We start from the raw sequence: 22,754 nt of genomic DNA, 5'->3' as shown, positions 1-22,754 counted from the left end.
GGATCCTAATAATACTACAGAAGGAAAATCCCAGAAGCCTCTTGATCCAGAAGCTGCTAAAAAATGGTTAGAGGCCAAGCAGCTGAAAAAGGAAGAGAAGATCAGGAAGCGCGAGATTAAGATCAAGCAAGCTCAGCAGAGACTCAAATCTGACTCCAAGGTAACCATGGTAATGAGAGATTTCCTAGAGAAGGCTTTGTCTGGAGGTTCACAGAAAGCCATATCTAGTCGTCAGCAGGTACCAATGTTGAGTAATGAGAACCCAGCCTTACACTGGACAAAGACTAGTTCCACAGGGGCAGTGCCTAAAAGGAGGACCTACAGTTCTCATGCAGCAGATCATCCTGACACTACAGTTGATGCATCCAAAGGCATAAGTGCTGGGATCAAGATGGCAGATTATACTGTTCAGTCTCAGCACAGAAGCGATGTATCACCCACCAAAAATGACAGCAGTGTGCTAAATCAAGTGGGACTTGTTAGTTACAGCAGTGCACTACAAACAGTAAAGAGGAACAGGCAAACAGTACCCGAGAGAAGTTTTGTTGATTCTCCCCAAGGAGCTGAAGCCTTGCCCACCAGCACGGTCAAGAAGAAGATGAAGAGGAAGGACCTGATAGAGGTTGATCTCATGGCATTTGCTGAAGAGCTGAAGAATCGCAAAAAGCTAAAAACTAAGGTCCCTCAAAGGGTAAGAATCAAACTCCAGTGTGTGGTTACTTTGTTTTACATTTATTTGTCCCAAAGAGAGCTGTAACGGCTTCACTTTAGAATTCGCTTCCTCAGATTAGTGTACCCTCAGACTTCGACACCTAGCAGTTCAGGTTCAACTTTTACAGATTTTTTTATGAATGAAGGACGTCTGTAGTCTGGTGTATGGATTTTCTCTTCTATATTTAGTTTGTTTTCCTTCCTCTACCCATCTGTTATTAAAAGAGAAAATCAGCACTGCAATAGAGTATGGTGTTTGTCACAAAGAAGTCCTATGGAAAGGATAGAAGGTCATAGTACTGTATATTGTATATATTTTTCCTCCCTGTCATTGAGTTATGAGAAGTAAGATGCAAAGGACAAATATCTGGACCAAGCTAAGGTATAAGAATTATAACTATAGCTATACTGTACCCCTCACTTTGACAGTGCAGGGTTGTAACAACAGATTAACACTAGATTGCGGTGCTAGTTATAGAAATGTTACTGGTATAAAAAAGTGTAAAGTTGAAGCATTCTCTCATTCTGCCATTGATCTGTATGAAATTAGCTGCAAGAATCTGGGCCAAGTTAAAGTGAAAAGAACATAAAAATATGTTTAAAAAATAGTGAACTTTTCTTCATTACATTAAAGCATCAGCTTTAATATGAATCTTAATTTGTAATACAAGCATATGAGTGAGCAACATTTACAGCACTCCTGATCTTTTACAAACAATAGACTCCTCAGTATAATCTATGGGATTCATTAATGATTCACATAGGTCTTATTGCCCACCTCCAGTTTTGTATCTGATATAAATTTGTTATATCTACCCTTGAAAACATTTATAGAAGTGGTAATCACAACATTTTTTGGTAACTTGTTCCAGTCATTTATAATTCTATGCATAAATGTACAAATTCTGTGTATGAAAATAGTACTGTATAATCACTGTTCCATATCATTCAGTACAGGCTTTATATATATTGTGTTGTGGTCATTATTTTGGGTGAAAGTCAACTGTTAGGGGATTTTTGAGGGTCATCATGCAATAAGTACTAATTTAGCTTTCTTTTATTTTTTTCCAGAAATTTTCAAAGGATCTAAAAGCTTCTGCCAAAGTGGTATGTACTTAACTTTGCATTTGTTAAAGAGGTTATTTAAGGCTATATCTAACCCTGCTAGTTCAAAAGTATATCCTAAACTGAATAAACTCACTGTGAGATGACAAGAATATACGGTAAGAATTTAGCTAATGAAAGAGACTGTCTGTCTGTTGCCAGATGCATTCATCCTTTAAAGGGTGACCACAAACAAATCCTCTCCATGTTGCCTTGTCCTCTGTCATTTGTCTGCCTTTCCCCCAACTCACACCCTCCTCTCATATATCTGTTCACTTCATCCCTCATTCTTATCCTTTGCCACTCCCTTCACCTTACTCATATACACTCTTCTAGTCAATCTTTCATTCCCCATCCTCTCCACATGGCTGTTTTTGGATGATTTTAATGTTTAGCATGAAAGACATTTTCAGTTTGGAGGATTTAGGTGGGAAGTAAGGTCTGGATGATGATGATGATGATGATGATGATGATGATTATGATTTAAGCATAGCCTTCATTAACTCCATTACTCTCTGGGGACTTTCTTAATATGATTAGGCCTACCATTGTCTGGCAGAAATTTGAATAAGTTAAACAGTACATTACAAAATTCATGGGGTTAATCAGTTAATTCCAGTGATGTATATGCATTTTGTTTTTTTGCATTTTAAGACCATTTTATTTAACAAAGGAGAAACTTTTCAAACTGGAGTTAGATATAGCCTTTGTGAATCCTGTATTTACCAGACATCATCCCAGAGTTGAATAAAATAGTCTGGAAGTACCAAGAATGAATACAGTAAATTTGTAAATATGATCACTGCATCAGAGGGTTTTAGTAGTATACTCTGTTCCATATAAAGTGGCGGAGAAGCTACGCCCAAGTCCTAGTCGAACGCAGGTGACCGTACAGAGGGATAAAAGTGACCTCACCTGACTCTTTCTCCAGCCTACTCTCCTGGGAGAGAGAGAGAGATTTGAACTGTTTATTGTCTAATCTTCAAATATAGCAATAATATATTTTCTGACCTAATATTAATTAATCCTACATCCAATCCAAACATGAATTTGTGTAATTTGAAGGCATTATTACGAGTTCTATCCTGATTAGCAAACCTAAGAAAATCACCAATTCATCGCGGTATGGTGAAACGTTATAATTATGAAAATATCAGTCATATGATTTGCTGAAAATAACTTCAATCAAGATAGAGTTTTATATAAAAAAAAAAAGGTGAAATACGCATTACCCTCTCTCTCTCTCTCTCCCTTCTAATGTGTGTGTGTGTGTGTGTGTGTGTGTGTGTGTGTGTGTGTGTGATTAATAGGAAAAGGGAAAGTTTCTCCCTCTCCCTCCCCACCTTCTCTCTTTGTTCTTTCCTCCTTCCCTCCCTCCCTCCCCCCCCTCTCTCTCTCTCTCTCTCTCTCTCTCTTGTATAATATTAAACAAATTATGTTCAGTATATGGCTTATATTTATATTTACAACTCTTATTTACAAAAAGTATACACAAGACACCTCACACAACACCTGTTTATTCATCTTCATCGCTGCTGGACTCGTTCAGTATATTGATAACAAAATTTTCTACCATGTGGTTTACAGCAGTGTCATTTCTCATAAATTCTTCTTTTCTGTGTGTGTGTGTGTGTGTGTGTGTGTGTGTGCCGCACATTTCTGCCAGTTTTCTGCTGTTACTTTCTCTATCGCATTTCTCGTCAGCTCTTCGATCACTCGTAATTTTTGAGAAGAATTTGAGTTTCTCTTCCTCACATCATCGTTGACCTGAGCCCAAATCAGCTCTATGGGGTTGAGCTGGCAATGATAGGGAGGAAGCCGCAGCACCTGGTGACCAGGATTATTGACGATTTCATCAATTTCAAACAATTGCTTGTCTTTGTTTTTTTCACTTGGTGTAGCAGCTCAGCCTTAGTGTGCAGAGGGTTATGAGGGAGGTTGTTATCAAGAAGCCACTTTATAATTTCTTGTTTTCGTAAGCTCTGTGTTTGTGCTTTATTTATGATTTTGCAGTGGTATGATGCGTTGTCCATTATTATAAGTGACCTGGCGGGATGTTGGGAAGCATCATCAAGGGCGTTCCAGGAAATGCTGCATGTGACCTCAAGGCAAAAGCTCCACCCATCTTGACCTGAGGCCAAACGCACACCTGAACCAGTACAGGTCAGCAGGTGCTCCACTCATGCATTCCCTCCTTCCTCTTCTTTGTTACCATTCATCTCAAGCAATACTCACCCAAGAGTTCCAACATGCTCCACATATTTTCATAAGAACTGTCGATAGAGAATATACCTTATATGCGTGTGCGTGGGAGCATGTATGTGTGTGTGTGTGTGTATGTGTGTGTGTGTGTGTGTGTGTGTGTGATGAATGGGAAATTTTGAAACCAGTCTTAAATAGTTTTTAAATATTAATACAACAATCAAGTTGCTAAAAGTAACGTATAAGAACATACTGTAAGAAGAGAGAAAAACTGCAGTAGACCTTTTGGTCCATGCTAGGCAGCTACAACAGGAATAAGACTAATCTATGAGAATAATACAAGGATAGCACAGAAGAAGGCTCTCCACAGAAAATACACACACACACACACATGCACCTACACCTACACGTGTGCACTCACACACACACACACACACACACACACACACACACACACACACACACACTCTCTCTCTCTCTCTCTCTCTCTCTCAGGAGAGGAAGGAGAAGAGAGGGGCTGGAGGAAAGAGGGGGATAATCCTTCTAAGGTCACCTGCATTCTACGTTTGACCCAGACTTGGGAAGGAAAATACAGGTTTCTCTCCGCCAGTTTATATGGAACAGACTATAGTACTGTAGTAGTAGTAGTAATAGTAGTAGTAGTGGCTTCTGTAGCCCCAGGGTAATCTGGAAAGTGAACTCAGAGGTCAGCAGGCAGAAAGTTACTCTTCTTCTGCAGTCAACTAACCTCACGTAGAGGAACAAGGAAGGACGTAAGGGACATTGGTATAATCAAGCAGTGGAGCTGCATGGTTTTATCAGTGCCATCACATGAAGGCACTACCAGCACCATCAAAGGGATGATGGAGAATGATGCCTTTATGTGGTGGGTGACACTGATATGATTGGGTATTGGAACTACCTGGTTATACAGATGTCCCTCACCTCCCTTTCTTTCCCCTGAAGAAAGGATGGTGGGCTGCAGGATAGGGGCAACTCCAGCCTGCTGTTCACTGGGTTCACATTCAGATGAACCTAGGGCTGCAAAGCTACTACTGTACTACCATTAAAGGAGTTCATGTGCTGGAATATGTATTTACCTGCAATAAAAAATGAATAGCACTATGCCACACTTATTTTTTCTCTCAATTTCAGGTGAGACGAGGGAAAATTAGAGCCAACAAGAAGAAAAATTTATCAAAACTGAAGAAAGCAGCTAAAAGACCGCAGGATGATAGAATAGCAGCATTTAAAATTATATTTAATGGTAGGTAAATTTACATGGTGTGTTATTACATTCAGTGTTTTGATAGATTGCATTAATGATAATAATAATAATAATAATAATAATAATTAGTGGTAGGTGGTGGCGACCATCATCCACTCACTTGGTGTAGTGCTGCCTACTTCTTCCTTAGCCTTTATCATTCTTTTTCTGTGCCTGCCCTCTTCTCTTCCTGTTTCTCCCATCTTTCCTGTCACTTCTTATTGCTTTTCTTTCCTTTACAGTTGGCTTTACATTGAGTGACAAGCCAAATGGTTTCCTGTAAGCCAAGAACCATTTACTACGCTGGGTGGTAACCATATAACCAAACCGTATGTGCTCCCAATGTGTCAGCAAGTGGGTTGGAGAAGGGTTAGTGCCCCTCCCTGTAAAACAAATAACTCAAAATCAAATGGGCACCCCTTACGGGATTATGGTGTCTGGCAATAGATAGATGAATAGATAGATAATAATCATCATCATCATCATCCGGACCAGCAAGTTCAATCTTTTCATGCCTGACAATCTCCATCTGCTCTCCCTGACATGCCGTACACATAAAATCAGCATTATCTCGCAGTCTACCTCTGATACCACTACATCTCTTGTGCACCCATTTATCACACACACTGCACAAGATGGAATTACTTCCCACACCCTTGTGGCAAACTGTAAATGGCCACCCTCCCTCGTCTTTGACAGTACCGCCACCAACCCTAGATATCATCACTTTTGTTTTATCTGCTTTTACCCCTAAGCCCTTGTGCCCCATACCAGCCTAGGTATATAGATAGATAGATATCTCAGCAACCATCACACCAACACACCTATATCCGTCTGTTCCCCCCTGCCAAAACAACGTATAGTAACAGTCCTTCCCAACAATCTTTCTGGCTGATCCACCCAGTACCAGACTTCCTGCAAACACTCCACATCCACTCGCGTCCTACTGAATGCCTCAACGACTTCCCCTGCTCTTCCCCTCAAACTTCCCACATTCCATGAACCCACCCTCATCCCCCTGGTTGATTTACTGTCCTCAGGCTTGCTTTGAAACTTATTCTTGTGTTTTGTCATAGTCAGTATTAAGAAAGGGGGATAGACATACCCCATAACTAAATTACCTGGATATCATCTGGTGGTAGCGAGAATAAATAGAAATGACAACCATGGGCAGAATGGGTTATTTTCCATGTGTTGACGATGATGATAATGTAATTACAGTTTTTCCTTCTCAACTCAACAGAAGCAAAGAGAGCCATAGAGAGACAGAAGACACAACCTCCTACAAGTTCATCAACACCAGCGGACCTGTTACCTGTCGAGGAGGAGGAGAAAGAAAAGAAGGAGGGGTGAAACGGGATGAAGAGACCGTTAGGAAGGAGTCGACACTGACTGAGGAGACGAGCCATGTGGGGGAAACTGAACACGATGATAAACTGGACAGTGAAATGAAGGGTGAAAAGGAGAGGAAACAGGAGATAGGAGAGAAATATAGTGATGGGAAGAAGATGGATAGTTTAATTAATGATGAAGTAGAAAAGCAAGAGAAAGGAGAAAAATCCAGTGATGAGGAAAGATTAGACAGTGATAACAAGGGTGAAATAGATGAAAAAGAAGAGAAAGGAAGAAGATTGAGGGTTGAGAAAATATTAGACAGTGGAACTAAGTGTGAAGTAGATAAGAAACGAGAGAAAGGGGAAAAATCTAAGGCTGAGAAAAACCTAGACAGTGGAAATAATGGTGAAATAGATAAGAAAGAAGAGAACGATGAGAATTCCAAGGGTGAGACGCGCATGAATGCAGAGAGAGCCCGGTGGATAATATTTCAGGAACTGAAGATGCTGGCAGATCCCGTCCATCACCGTAATTTTAGAGAGTAGGTGTTTTTTTTAATTGTGAGCCACTTGAATGCAGTCAGGTCCCTCTGTGTGATTAGTTCGTGGAAAAAAAAACAGTCAGTTGTATATCAGATGTAGGGATCATAGCAATCTTATATGGGAAATTGGTGATTATTTGTCGAAAAAGATGCCGAAATATTAAGATCATATAAGCAAACAATTGCACAATGGAAGATCGTATAGTGGGGTTTAGGTGCACTGATGTATTGAATATTGGTTAGGTAGTATGTTGTTACTGGTAATAGGGTAGAAGGGAGTGTGCTTAGTTGGTGTGGTCATATGCTATACAGGTATTTGCCACTCGGTGTCCACAGTACGTTCTGAAAAATAGGATGTTAAGTGATCTGGACATTAAGTGACTACCATAACTTATGCACTGAATACTGTACTGTATATTGTACTATATATACAGGTATGTGATATATACTGTACTGTATATTACTTGTAAAGTACAGTATGAAAAGCCCAAATTAAGACAAAAACACATATTACCTTTAAAATACATGACTGGATGTGGGTGCCTGTGGCCGGTGTTGATGACACTGTTATACAGTAAACATTTTTACTGCATGTTAGTAAACTTTTTACAGTTTTTTTTTTTGGGGGGGTCTATTTTTTACAGCTTTTATGTAAGTAGATTAGGTTAGCATAGATATGGCTAGGTTGGTTAGGTTAGATATGGTTATGTTATGTTGTTAGGTTAGGTTAGCTTGGGTTAGGTAAGATTATATTACCAGCATGTTAAGTTAGATTACCTTAGATTTACCGGTAGTAATGTTCAGTTAGTGAAGGTTAGGTCAAGTTAGGTTAGGTTAGTAAGAATGAAATGACTTAGGATGGATTAACCTTTGGGGTGAATTGATGAGAAAACCCTCTAATCTGATGCCTCTCCCCAGGTACTGCACCCATGTTGTGACAGATGAAATTAATGAAGTGGCAGCAGAATTGCTCAAAGCTGTGGTTCTGTTCCAGAGGCGACTGTATGCACGGGACCCTGCCAAGGGTGCCATCAAGTCAGTTGATAATTTTTGTTGTTGCTGTTGTAGCACAGGTAGTAGTAGTAGTAGTAGTAACTGTGACCCCAGGCCTATGTAAACAAGAAGCCAGTGGACTATAGGCTGAAGCTGACATTTTTCTGCAGTCCACCATTTTTCAATTGGGGGATGGGAAGGAAATTGATGGTTGTCTGTAAAACCAGGCAGTGGAACCACCGAGTTATATAGGTACCGGACTACTGGCACATGAAGGCGTTCTTTGCCAGCACCTGCTTCAAGTGAAACCACCCTAAGTGAGACATATTTCTGGTTTGTGACTGAGTGGTTAAAGCTTAAAAACATTCATTTCTAACTTGCGAGCAACTTTATAATGAATCATAAGTAACTTTAAGTGAATATCGTCATCATCATCATCATCATTATCTAATCCTGTGTTGCCCCATGAGGAGTGTAGGAACCCAGGGCTAGGCAAGTTGGTCCAGACATTTAAGATGAAAGTGACGAGCCTCACTCATCCCTGAGTGGCATTACATGAGCAATAAACCCCAACCATCCCTTGGATATAAACCTACATTGGCTTAATCTGGCAGAAGTGCCTTAGTTACCCACTAAACGACCAGGTCCCATAGTTTGGTTATGTGGTTATCACCCAGCGTAGTAAATGGTTTCCTGAAGTACAGGAGACCATTTGCCATGTCAGTCAGTGGAAAGTCACCTGTAGACAGAAGGAAGAAGAAAGAAAGAAGGAAAGAAAGAAAGAAAGAAGAGGAAGGAAGGAAAGAAGAAAGGAAGAGAGGAGAGGACAGTCACTTGAGAGCAGCACTACGTTGAGTGAGTGGATGGTGAGCGCCCCCACCTACCACTAATAGATATTAATTCATCAGCAGCAGAATAATGAAACAGCTTTTAAAGTGAAACAGCTCTAACCTGTTAAAGTAGAGTGATATTTTCTATTTTATTCTCTCATGATACAGTTTTATTCAGCATAAGAGAGACTTTGAAGTAGAGAGGTTAGAAATACCCTCCATCAACCCCATCACCATAGAAAGTCTTCCAAAGGAAAATGAAATAATCTGGTAGTTATGAAAATACAGTTGATTAATACATCGTTGGATTCATGCTATTAATTTAGGCCAAATTGTAACACCCTTTTTTTTGACAGGCAGAGGTTTGTGTGTGGGCTGAAGCAGACAACCAAGTTAATGGGCAAGATGTCATGCATCATTATGGCACTAAATATACAGAAGTGCTATGAACCAGGTAACAACATATTTGCATGTTTGTTTTAACCCGGCTCAGATCCTAACCTCTTTCAGCTCAGTTGATGGCCAAATGTAGTTGGATGAGAGTCAGTTTGACAAGCAACCAAGGAGATTCCTACCTCATAATGAAGGCTTACAGAATTTCATATGCCCTTGACTTGGTATTCAAGGTGTGGAAGTGGCCCAGCTTTGTCAGCTGAAAATTAACCAACAATAGTGTGTTAGCTGTTATTATATTACTGTATCCCTTTTCTATGTGCTTAATTGAGTGAAGTAAGCGGTGATTGATTATTTGTTATTTCATGTCATTGTTTGGTCCAATAAATTTTGGGTTAAGAGTGAATGCGTGAGAATGTTGTACAGTATGGTACAGTACAGTACAGGTACTGTAAGTAGTGTTATAAACAGTAATGTAGTAGTAACCACAACCCTAGGCTTATCTGAATGTGAACCCAGTGGATTACAGGCCAGAGATACCATCTTCTTGTAGCCCACCATTCTCCTTTTAGAGGAGAGGGAGGGAGTTGAGGGAAGTATGTATAACTGGGCAGGGAAGCAGCTCGGTTATGTCAGTGCATCCAAATGTAGGTGTCGTTTTCTAGCTCCATCGTTTTGTTTAATTTTTGAAGGCTCTGTGCATCGGTCTTGGTCACCTAATGGCGGCTCTCCATGCTGCTCGATCTGTGGCAGCTTCCCTATTCAGTCCCTCATCCCTGAGGTCACACTGAATGACATCGTCCCAGGTGTTTTTCGGTCTACCTCTCGCAACCCTACCCCTAACATTAACACTTCTCACTTTCAGCACCCATTTATCATCATTTATCCCCTCCACATGCCCAAACTATCTCAGTCTGCCTCTCCTCATCACAGCACCAATACAGTCCAGTCCCAACCTACTCCTCAACTCTTCCATCATAAACCTAGCTCCCCCAGGCCTCACACTTGGGGATGCACTGCACATCCACCTAATCATTGTCATTTCTGTACATTTGAGCTTGCGAATATCCTCTTCCTTTACTGCCAGGTCTCACTACCGTACAGCATTACACTCCTAACAAAAGCTGTATACAGAGATCCTTTACCACAGAGGGAGAACCCTCTCAATGTCAGGAGAGGCAACAGCTCCCTGAACTTCTTCCAACCACTCCTTGCTCTAGCCACAGAGCTAGCTCCAGCCCTGCCACAAGCACATAACATGTCTCCCAAATAACAAAACTCTTCCACACACTCAAGAGATCCACCAGCAAGTTCAATCCTTTCACGCCTGTCAATCTCCACCTGCTCTCTCTGACACACCGCACACATGAAATCAGCGTTATCTCGCAGTCTACCTCTAATACCACTACATCTCTTATGCACCCAATTATTACAGACACTGCACGAGATGGAATTACTTCCTATGCCCTTGTGGCAAATCGCACATAGCCATTCTCCTTCTTCTTTGACAGTACTGCCCCTAGCCCTGGATACCATCACTTTTGTTTTTTCTTCATTTACTCCTAAGCCCTTGTGCCCCATGCCATCTCTCCACTTCCTAAATAATGTAAAATGTACCCAATACAGTACTGGTATTTGTCCCTCAGCATCGTTTTAAGTGTGTTTAATGATGGAAAGGGTCGATTGTAGCCAACCAGTTTTTAAAAAATAATTTCTGAAATTTGATTAAAGTAAAACCTGTATGGTCTCTGTGTATTTTTACTGACTGCACTCTGTTGTGTGTAGCCTTTGGTAATCTATACATTTCAGTTCAGTTCCCTGTACAGCATCCCTTCACATACACTGTACCATTTACCTCATATGCTTTATACCTCGCTCTTATTTACCTATATTTTTCTGTTATACTCATGGATCAATTTTCTCTGAGTCATCCATTCCCCTGATTTAGTTGTCCCCACTGCCATCATTACAGATTTTTCTTACTCCTCACATTTAGGTACTTGTTGAAATGTTCTCTCCATCTCTGAAGTATTCTGCAGTACAGTTTTCTGCAGATATACAGTACAGTACTTTGTAAGGGCTAAGTAGCAGGGATAAGAAGCTTGGAGATGTAACAGTCACAGCCATTCCTTTTAGATAGGTTCCCAAGAGGACATATGGTGTTATAGATGAAGCTAATAATACTGACTGTACACATGGTAAAAAAAAAGGATCTATCTATCTATCTATCTATTCCCAGACGCCTCAATCCCGCTTGGGGTGGCCACAAACAAATCGCCTCCAAGTCGCCCTGTCCCCCGCCATTTCACTGCCCTGCTCCCAACTCACACCCCCCTCTCTCATATACCTCTCCACCCCATCCCTCCATCTCATCCTCGGCCTCCCCCTCCTTCTTCCCCCTCCTTCTTCCCCCCTCCACCTCACTCACATACACTCTCTTCGTCAGTCTTTCACCCTCCATCCTCTCCACATGGCCAAACCACCTCACTCAGATTATATACAAAACAGTATGACACCACAAGTGAATGAAAAGTGATCCATTCGGTAAAATTTCAGTTTAAACATGAAATTAAGTGTCTTAGGGGTTCCATTCCAAAAATCCGAAAAGTCTGATAATCCGAATGATTCTCGGTCCACTGCCATTTGGATTGATGGACTTTTATTGTACAGCTTATTAATTTTAGACATCTCAAACTTTAATAATTATTTTGGGTATCAATGTCCCCATCCTGCACAGTAGTTTATCATGTATGCCATCTCTGTACTGACCCTTTTCCTAGTCTGAAGTGCTGCTTTATACCTGGTACTCATTTTGTCTTAACTTGGCCCAGAGTTTTGTAATTTCTAGTTCAGTGGCTGAAAAAGACAATGCCCTGTACTCTGGCTGTATGTTCTCTTCATAGCACCTCTTCTTGAGTACTATTTTTTTTTTTTACTATAACCTGACATAATATTGCCATCTCTCTATTGTAAATGCTGAGTTGTAACAACAGATTAGCACTAGAATATAATGCTAGTAAAAAAAAAAAAAAAAAAAAAATCCTGTGGAGGGAATATAGAGCCATAGCATTGCCTTTTTCTGTCACTGGACTATGTGAAATAAGTGGCAACAGGAAGAAAAATCTGGACCTTGTTAATGTAAAAGAAGCCTAGTATAACCTTCTAGTGTTTATCTTTTGCAACACCTCAGCATTCAAGATGAAGAGCTGACAGTTTTAGGCCAAGCAGAAGCAAGAGTAATATAAGGCACTCTTCCCCTGCAGGAGGTCTAGATGATGCTGTGGAAAAGACACTACAACAAGCAAAACTGCAAGAGGTGCCGGTTGTATTTGCACTGTCGCTGAAGAAACTGGGAGGCCTTACCCACATCAAGCAAAACATTTCCTGTGTTGGCATCATTATCAGGGAGCTCAGGTGCAGTCACTTATGTTTGAATTCATGTGATGTTTGTGCTGGTTTTGTTGGTTATGTTGTGGAAGTAGTGTGTGGTGAGTAAGGATGGAAGCAGTATGATGAGTAAGGATGGAGGCTGTGTGATGAGTAGTATGGAAGCAATGTGATGAGTAACGATGGAAGCAGTTTGACGAGTAAGGATGGAAGTTTAATAGAGTGCAGGAAAAAAAAAAATGGTACAATGAGATACTGACCAAAGTTTAAAAAAAAAAATCCCCTAGGCTCAGTAGGTTAAGGCAAGGATAATTTTTTTTTTTATAAAATGGAAACGACCTAAAATTGCCATCTTGTCATTGTGACTGCTAGGCTGTAACAGTAGATGAACACTAGAATATGGTACTTGTTCCAAAGAAGTGTGTGGAAAGTACAGTACTGTGTGTTGAGCTGTAGCATTGTCTTTTTCTGCCATTCAGCCACCTGTAGTAATCTGCAAAAGGACAAACATCTGGGCCAGGCTGAGGTAAAAAAGGTATTGCTCCATGTCTGCAGGTAGCATTATGTAAGCAGGTGGTGAATCAGTAGAGAGGTGATCCACTATCCCAGTGGACACTGATTTGAATCCCGGCTGGGGCATGGAATGGTTTAAGGGATTTGAATTTGACATGCCATAAAAACACCCCCACTAATACCATTACACCAGTCCTGTACGAGACACCCCTAGTATGTATTCAGTATGGGTGGCGGGTGTTAGTGCTGAAGTGGTGACATGTGGAGGTCTATGGTTTGTAGAACTGCTGGGCCTTAGGGAAAGGACTGTTAAGCATATGCCCAGAGTCAGATACATTAAAGGAAAAAAGTATGAAGTAAAATGACAGTTTTGCATTTAAGCCATAATTGTCAGAGTAACATTTCACTATAGTCCTTTTGCCTTAACTTGGCCCAGGTTTTGATCCTTTTGCTGCCTATTTCACGTATCTCAGTGGCAGAATGAGACAGTACTTTGGCTCAACATGATTTCCATAGTACTTCATTTCTAGCATTATATTCTAGTGCCATTCTCATGTTACAACTCAGCAGTGAAGGTGGAGAGATGTCAGTTTTATACCAAGTTACAGTAGAAAGGGTAAAGTAGGGTGATGATGATGATGATGATGATGATGGTGGTGGTGATACAATACTTATATCCTACCTCAACCTTGCTTTATGTGGGAATAAGGGTCTGGATGGTGATGATGATGTTGATGATAATGATGATTATGATGATTATTATTATTGTTATGACAATGATGATAGTGATGACAGCAATATGAGATTGATAATGCTGTAGTGGCTGATGATGATGATTTGGATTGGCTTATTTTCAGGACTCCTTCCACAAGTTGATGGCTCTGATACCAGCTGCAAAGGAGAAGTACCAGGCTTTGGTCAGGAGTCGCCAGCAGGCCATCTTTCCCCTATCCACACCTCCTCCCCCTGCTCCTTCCCCTTCGTCACTTTCTGACCTCACCCCTTCCCCCTCCTCGTCACCTTCCCCATCCTCCACATCCCCTCACATCACCCCTCCTGCTTCCTCACTCCCTGAACCCACCCTTTCCCCCTCCACCACACTGCCTCACCCCTATCCTCCTCCCTCCTCCATCCCTCCCACCACCGCTAACTCAACACACATCATTCCTATATCCTCTACAAAGGAATCCACTAATTGATATTCGAGTTCAGTTTATATTTGTGCACTGTTTTCTCTATTGTAAGGTTTGCTTGTGATTGTTTGTAAAGCATGGGAGTGTTGAAATGCAGTCCATCCAAATATAAATTGCTGTATATAATCTTTGTACTCTAACTTGGTCCAGATTTTCATTCTTTTGCAGCTTATTTTACATAGCTCAGTGGCAGAAAAAGACAATACTTCAGCTCTTCATCCTTTCCATGTAGCATTTCTTCATGACTAGCATCATATTCTAATGCTAATGTATTGTAAATCAGCATTCATGATGGAGAGATGGCAATTTTATGCCAGGTTAGTGTAAGAGTATAATGACGGGTGATGGAGTTAGAGTGATGTAATAATTAGAAGCAGTTGTAACCTCAGGATTATCTGACTGTGAACCCAGTGGACTGCAGGCTGAAGTTGCCACTCTCCTGCAGCCCATCATCCTCCATTTGAGGGGTAGGGAGGGCATTGAGGATGTTTGTATAACCAGGTAGCTTCACCACCTAGTTACATCAGTGCCACCACATGAAGGCATCCCTTTTCAGGATGAAAATGTTGTAATGCCATCAATCCAAATATGAATGATAATTACGGATGTTAGGGTTTGAATGAAGGACTGTGGGGCAGGTGTGGAAGGGTTTAAGTCATGGCTGAGTGTAATTTGTACTGGATTATTGGTTGTTATTCAGACCTCCCACCAAATGGTGCTTTTCAAGGAGGAAAATTACTATACTCTTTTGACTTTAACTTGGCCCAGATTATTGTCCTTTTGCTGTTTATTTCACATAGCGCGTTGATAGAAAAAGACAACAGTATGGCTCCACCTCCTTTACCAAGCACTTTTCATACTGGCGCCCTATATTAGTGTTAGTCTGATGTTACAACTAAGCATTCAAGAAGGAGAGATGGCAGTTTTAGGCCAAGTTAGAGTAAAAAGAAAATAAGCTAAAAGGGGAAATCTTTTAAACCCCTGAATTATAAGTCATGTGTTTTATTTATTTATTTACTTACAGTAAACCCTCATTATACAATGCCTCATTGTACGATATTTCGCTTATACAATGTCAAAATTTTAGTACCCTATGCCCACTATACAGTGGGAACGATTTGCAACAACGATGGATCATCCACGGCTCAGTGAACAGCGAATGTGCAAACGCAACAAAAACGTCCTCACACTGTCGGCATTAGACCACACACACTTGTCCACCGGTCCAGCCTCATTAGCTAGCCCTGCCCAGCCAGCTAGCCCAGTCTTATCGATTGGTCCAGCACCATCAGCCAGCACCACCCAGCCAGCTAGCCCGGTCTCATCTGCCAGTCCAAACTCATCAGCCAGCCCCTTGCAGCCAGCCAGTTCTGCCAGTGATGAGTGAGGGCTGTGAGGCCCTAACTGTCCCTTAGCCTCGGAGGGGTCATCAACAATCCTGTTTACTTAAGTAATAGTAAGAACTACTGTATACTGTTATTTTCATGTTTTTCCCCTCTTTATTCATTATTAATGTGTTACTTTACATGTTTAAACATAAGGAGATTTCATGTATGTGGGTGTTAAGGTGTGTGAATGTGCGAGTTTAGGCAGGTCTGGGAACGTGTCCCCATTGACTACATGTTATAAAAGGTTCACTATACAATGGATTGCTATACGATGGGGTTTTCAGAAATGGAACCCCATCGTATAATGAGGGTTTACTGCATGAAAAAATATAATGGAAATTGGCTGTTTGGGTTTGGTAATGTGTAATGTATTGTAAATGAGTTTTTATTCCTGTAGAACAGTAATAATTGAATGAGAATGAATGAATGAAAGAACAGTAATGAGAAGCTGCACAGTCTGTTGCATAACACAAGCACAGTGGCTGCCCTGGATGCTGGTACTTTCAGCTGGATGTGGGTCTTCCAGTCTGCCTGCACGTTTTTCGTTAAAGTGTGTGTATTTGTGTGTGTGTTCTTACCTGATTGTATATTTACAGGAATGAGTCAGGCTCGTACTGTCTTGTGTTTTAAACCATTTTTATCATACATATCCTTAAATTTGTGAATAGTTTTGGCACACGCTATTTCATTCAGTAGTGCATTCCACTGATCAATTGCTCTATTTGGGAAACTAAATTTCCTTGTGTCTTTATCACTTCTCTTTTTACATACGTGTAGTTTTTTGCAGTGTCCTCTTTGCTGATGCTTCCCCATAGGTTATATATTCATTTATGTCTATTTTCTCTCCCTGAGATGCATTTATATAGCATAATCATGTCTCCTCTTTTCCGTCTCTCCTGTAGTGTTGGTAGATTCAGTTTTTCTAGTCATTCTTCGTAGCTTAGATCCCTTAAGCTTGGTACCCATCTTGTAGCTGCCCTTTTTACTTTTTCAGTCTTATCTATGTGTTTTTTGAGATGAGGATTCCAGACTACTAATGCATACTCCAGGGTTGGTCTGATGAATGATGTTATTATCTTTCTCAGCATGTCTTCATTTATGTATGTGAATACTATTCTCATATTAGCAAGCAATGTATACATGTTATGTACCTTCTCACTGATGTAGTAATCTGGAGATAGTCTGTTATTGATAATCACTCCTAGGTCCTTCTCTCTTTCTGATATGTGTAGGGCTGATCTTCCTAACTTATACTGTCAATCTGATCTTTTCTCACTTTTACCAAACTTAATTATATGACACTTGTCCACATTAAATTCCAGTTGCCATTTATTGCTCCATTGTGTGTATGTGTGGGGGGGGGGGGGGAGAACCAACCAGAGGCCAATGACTATCCATGTTGTAGGAACAGTTCCATTCCTTTGGGTGAAAACTATTTCATATTAACTCAGAATTTTCCACCTACAGAAGTTCAGGGCCCTGGATCTGCAGCCCAAGAAGACCCATGCCATCTGATGCAACCTGACGGTGGCAGATGAAGCTCCTCACACCTAAGATATCAAGAGGCAAATTTCCCACCCTGCAGAGATGCCGTCAAGGCATAAATAAACGCCATGAATGTTTAACTTTTATCCCCCAATGAACTGTATTTTATTCCCCCAGAAGAGTTAGATGATTGCAATTGTGTATGTATGTTAGATAACTGCAACTGTGTGAGAATGTTAGATGTCTGAGCAATTGTGTGAGAATGTCAGTTGACTGCAGTTGTGTAAGAATGGTGGGGAATGTTTAATTATGTGTGTCTCTTGTAATTTTTTATCTCACAGTGAAAAATAAATTGTCCAACACATAAAACATGTTTTATTACCCACAGTCATACTGCAAGCGGCTTTTGCAGACCTAACACATCTCTGTGATTCATTCTCATTGCATCTCAGCATCCTTTTGTATGCACCTAATAATGAATACAGTGATGTAGGAGAATACTGAGTAGCAAAAAGGAGCTTCAGTGCCTACCATACAACTTATAATGTGGCCTCATGTAGGTTGTGCCATCCACTCGTGCGATAGTTATCTTTGCTATTTACATCTTACGCTTATTGATTAGTCACTTACAGGAGCAGTCTAGCATGGACTAACCTACCTTAAGTTTTCCCTTCATATGCATGTTTGTTTTTCCAATTTCTTGCGGTTATCCTTTCATGTTTTTTGTTTATGTTTTGTTCAGCCAGTCTTCTGCAGTTAAACTTGCATGTTCGTGGTTACGTTCTTTGTTCTTGCAGGTTTTTGTAGCTACACTTTCATGTTCTTTATGTGCTGTGTTCTGTCAGTGTCATATTGTGTGTTTATGTGCTGTGTTCTGTCAGTGTCATATTGTGTGTTTATGTGCATTTTTCTGCCTACCTAATACTGTTGTGTTCTATATGTGCTTTGCTCTGTGTTTTTGTCTGCCAGCCTTCTTCAGTTATCCTCAGCTATGTTCTTCTCTTGACTCAGTGCTTAGCCAGAGTTTTAAATCATGGCATACACTCTAGTCAGTTAAGGCAGCTCCCTAACACCTCTTCCCAAGCATTTCAATTTTTCTCTTCCTCCTCTTTCTCTTCCAAGTCCTCCTCTTCCTGTTCTTCTTCTTTTTCTTCCAGTTCCTCTTCTCTTTCCTCGTCCTCATTTTCTTCTTCTTTTCTTTCATATCTCCTTTTTCCTCTTCCTCTTTCTGTACCTCCCTTTCCTCTTCTCTCTTGTCATCATGTTCTTCCTCTTGTCCCTTCTTTTCTTCTTCCTCTTCTTGTTCCTCTTTCCCTTTCCCCTCTTCTTTCTCCTCCTCTTCCTCCTTTTTCAGTTCACCCTTTTCTTTTTCCTTTTCCACTTTTCCTCCTCCTCTTCTCTTGTTCTTCCTGTTCCTTCTCATCCTCTTTTCCCTCTTCCTCTTCCCTTCTTCCTCTTCCCATTTTTCTTCTTCCCATTCTTCCTCTTCCTCTATTCCCTCTTCTTCATCTGCCTTTTCTCTTTCCCTCCTTCGTCTTCCTCTTCCCCTTCTTCCTATACCTCTTCCTCTTCTTCCTCATTCTTTCTCCTCTTCCTCTTTCTCTTGTCCTTACCCATCCTTCCTACTCTGCCTCCTTCTCCTCCTCCTCTTCTTCTTTCTCCTCTTCCTCTTCTTCCTCCTTCCTCTTCTTTCTTTCTTTTTTCATTTTCTATTTTCGTCTTTCTACTTTCTTCTGTTTTATTCCTTCTCCTTTCTTTCTTCCAGTTCCTCTTTCTCCTTTCTTCTATATTCTCATTTTTCTTCTCTCCCCCTTCGTCTTTCTTTTTTCTTCTTTGTCTCATTTCTTCGTTCTTTCTCCTTTCTTTCTTCCAATTCTTTCTTCCATTTCTTTTTTCTCCTTCCTTGAATTGATTTTTTTTTTTAGGATTTTTTTTTTTTAGATACAGTGGCGTGACATTGCACAAAACTCCTGACCTATTGCGGACAGTAAATGTTGGCTATATATTACAGGCTATAAGGGATACATAACTGCCTTTCTCGCTGAAGAAATAATAGCACAGCTGGAGCGGATGTCCAGGCCTTACGAGCCCTACGTCAATTAGCTATAGATGCCGCTGCAGGGTGGGCCACGGATCATGGCTTTAAATTCTCCCCCACGAAATTCTGTGCTATAACTTTTACTAGCCGTCATTCAATCCCTCAACCTCTTCTTACACTATATGGTACTCCCCTGCCATATCGATTATCAGCCCCTTTCCTTTGCCATATCCTTGATTCTCGACTGACTTGGTCCCCGCATCTCACTTACCTTAAGACCTCTGCTTCCCTCAGACTTCGGTTATTACAAACTCTCAGCCATATGTCCTGGGGTGCAGACCGTACATCTCTGCTCCGGTTCCATACAGTCTTAGTTTTGTCGAAGACTAATTATGGCTCTCAGGTTTATGCATCTGCCTCATCTGCCTCCCTTCGGCGCCTTGATTCTGTTCACCATTATGGGTTACGTCTGGCTTTGGGTGCTTTTCGCTCCACCCCGGTTACGAGCCTATATGTCGAGTCGGGTATGTCCACTCTATCCTCCAGACGTGACAAGCTGACATCTTCGTTACCACATTCTCCTTCTTCAACACCCATCTGCAGGTTTCCCTTCCTCTGTTACGCACCTCTCCCCTCCTTTTCCGCCCTCGTTAGCTTCATCTTTTCCTTATAGGGTCTCCAATTTATTTCCATCCCCTTTTTTCCCTGCTATTTCAGTTCTCCCTCTGCGAGATTCTATGTTCCCGCCTTGGCTTCTTCCTCGCCCTATTGTCTGTGATGTCCTGCTCTCTTGTCCAAAGTCCTGTTCCACCCCACAGGAACTCTATCATCTTTTTATGGACCATATGCATTGTCACACCCCAGCGACCCCAGTGTACACAGATGGCTCTAAGTCTTCTGTGGGCTCGGATTTTGCTGCTCTTTTCCCAGACCATACCTATCAGATCCGCCTTCCACCAGTCGCAAGTATTTTCATTGCTGAATTGCTGGCCATTTTACTGGCCCTTCGTGTTATATACCGATCAATGTTACACACTTTTGTTATTTTCACAGATTCACTTAGTGCACTACATGGTATTCAGTCTATCCCTGCCAGCAACCCGCTAGTGCTGAAGATACAGGAATGGCTGTTCCGCATTAACACCAGAGTGAAGTCTGTCTCCTGTTGGGTCCCAAGCCATATTGGAATACCGAGTAGTGAGAGGGTTGACTGCCTAACACGTGCAGCTGTCACCTCTTGCTCTGTCACACCTCATCCTATCCCGGCAACTGATTATTTCCCGATTGTTACCCGTCTCCTTGGCCAGCGGTGACAAGCAAAATGGACGTCTACAACCGATAACAAACTCTGCGCCATCAAACGTACTGTCACTCACTGGCAGTCGTCCTCCCATTGCAACAGGCGTTGGGAAACAGCCCTAGCCCGCCTGCGCCTTGGCCACACGCGGATCACACATGGCTTTCTAATGTCAGGAGGCACTCCTCCGATCTGTCAATGTTTTCAGGCCCTACTCACGGTCCACCATCTTTTGCTTGACTGCCCTCTGTTTCACGTCGTGCGCAGACGGACTCTCCCGTTCCTTTACTCCCTTGGACGTCCCCCTACCTTAGCCTATCTTCTTGGTGAATCCCCTGTGTTTTCCATCACACACCTCATGCGCTTCCTATCTCAAACCCGTATCTTGCCTCACATTTAGTGTCTTCCCCGTCTTCCCCTTTACCTTTATTCCACCATAGCACACCCGTCATTTTTTATGCAGCGGTTTTAGTGCCATATACTCCTCTTGGGCTTGGTGCCAGTCCTTATTACTTACTTACTGTCATCTACAACTACACACACACACACACACACACACACACACACACACACACACACACACACACACACACACACACACACACACACACCACCACCACCAGCTCTTCGTACTGCCACCACCCCTAACACAAGCCTAAACACCCGAGTAATTAACACGTGTCCCAGCCCCGGTTTCACGTCATTAGCCAACAGCAAAAATCACGCGATCAGACAATTACTGACCAAATCTTAAAGAGAGAGAGAGAGAGAGAGAGAGAGAACAATCTGTAGGACCTGAGATGGAAAGCTATGGGTTAGAATTGCTCGCTGCCGCAACTTGAACCTAGCTGTAATTCTGAGTCCTGTAGTGTCATCACCTTTTTTTGTAAATAACAGAAGAGATGTGGATGTGATAGGAAGCGTTATGAGGAACATACTGAGGTGGTTTGGCCATGTGGAGAGGATGGAGGGTGAAAGACTGACGAAGAGAGTGTATGTGAGTGAGGTGGAGGGGGGAAGAGGGAGGGGGAGGCCGAGGAAGAGATGGGGGGATGGAGGAGAGAGGTATGAGACACGGGGTGAAAGCTGGGATTATGGAGGGTGAGAGACTAACTAGGAGAGTGTACGTGAATGAGGTAGAGGATGGAGAGGGAGGCGGAGACCGAGGAGGAGATGGTGGAATGGAGGAGAGCGGTAGGATAGGGCCTATGAGAGAGAGCGGGGGATGTAACTTGGGAGTATGGAGGGTGAGAGACTAACTAGGAGTATATGTGAGTGAGATGGAGGGGGGAGAGGGAGGGGGAGACCAAAGAAGAGATGGAGGGATGGAGTAGAGAGGTACATAAACGGGGGGGTGTAAGATGGGGGGAGGGTAGCGACATGGCAGGGGACAGGGTGACATGGAGATGATTTGCATGTGGCCACTCCTTGCGCAAATGAAGGCGTCTGACTATAGATGGATATATAGATAGGAATAATACTAAAGGTAAACATTAATCAGCATAATAAAAACAAGTATTTTATCTTGACCTAGAGAAGCTTCGAATCCCGTCAGTCACCCTCTAACCGTGAGACGGGAAGGACGCTCGAGCTGTGTCTATTCTCAGTGTTGATAGTGTTTCAACAGCTTGCCCATCTTGCCGAGATGAACAAAGGTGAGGCAGGATATTGTTCATCAGTTCTTTGATACTGCCTCTTCTTTCAGTTGAACCATCTATCAATCTACAGTATTGCCACACGCCTTAATTACGCAAGGGGTGGCCACAATCTAATCGCCTCCTTGTCGATCTGTCCCCCACCAGTTCACTGCCCTGCTCCGAGCTCACACCGCCCTCTCTCATATACCTCTCCACTCTATCGGAGAGCGACGAACCATGGAAGTGTGTGGACGTCCAGATCCCGTTCCTGCTGCAACCTCTCCTGCTGTTGCTCACGACCCGTTGAGGGGGGCAGACAGCAGGCCTCGGCCTTCTACGACCCGGATGAAGATCAGAGGTGCTGTGGTTTGGTTTAACGTTCGGGCGGGGTATGGTTTTATCAAACGCCACGATGCTGGTGTTGATATTTTCGTGCACCG

General features: G+C 42.0%; 1 protein-coding gene and 1 long non-coding RNA gene across 2 annotated transcripts; both read left to right on the top strand.

Annotated features, from left to right (window-relative positions):
• Positions 1-615: 615 nt before the first annotated feature.
• Positions 616-5,226, top strand: LOC145390653 (uncharacterized). The gene is made up of 3 exons (XR_013895701.1): positions 616-691; positions 1,783-1,818; positions 5,173-5,226. It is a non-coding gene; the product is annotated as an uncharacterized LOC145390653 (long non-coding RNA).
• Positions 5,227-6,459: 1,233 nt separating this feature from the next.
• Positions 6,460-17,372, top strand: LOC145390759 (uncharacterized). Its single transcript, XM_080265557.1, has 6 exons — positions 6,460-7,160; positions 8,079-8,195; positions 9,340-9,437; positions 12,640-12,764; positions 14,134-14,193; positions 17,325-17,372. Exons 1-6 carry the CDS (start codon positions 6,460-6,462, stop codon positions 17,370-17,372), a joined length of 1,149 nt encoding a protein of 382 aa, XP_080121683.1.
• Positions 17,373-22,754: the final 5,382 nt, after the last annotated feature.

Source organism: Coenobita brevimanus, chromosome 15 (genome assembly GCF_032717465.1).
Source record: "Coenobita brevimanus isolate Jiangsu-jjx chromosome 15, ASM3271746v2, whole genome shotgun sequence".
Taxonomy (NCBI): Eukaryota; Metazoa; Arthropoda; class Malacostraca; order Decapoda; family Coenobitidae; genus Coenobita; species Coenobita brevimanus.
This window is presented reverse-complemented; position numbering and strand designations above follow the sequence as displayed.

Excerpts from the sequence above, each read along its gene's own strand:
- LOC145390759 (XM_080265557.1), top strand. The coding sequence starts at position 6,460 with ATGGGTTATTTTCCATGTGTTGACGATGATGATAATGTAATTACAGTT. Across the intron at positions 7,161-8,078 it reads CATCACCGTAATTTTAGAGA|GTACTGCACCCATGTTGTGA; the intron begins GTAGGTGTTTTT and ends GCCTCTCCCCAG. Across the intron at positions 8,196-9,339 it reads CCTGCCAAGGGTGCCATCAA|GCAGAGGTTTGTGTGTGGGC; the intron begins GTCAGTTGATAA and ends TTTTTTTGACAG.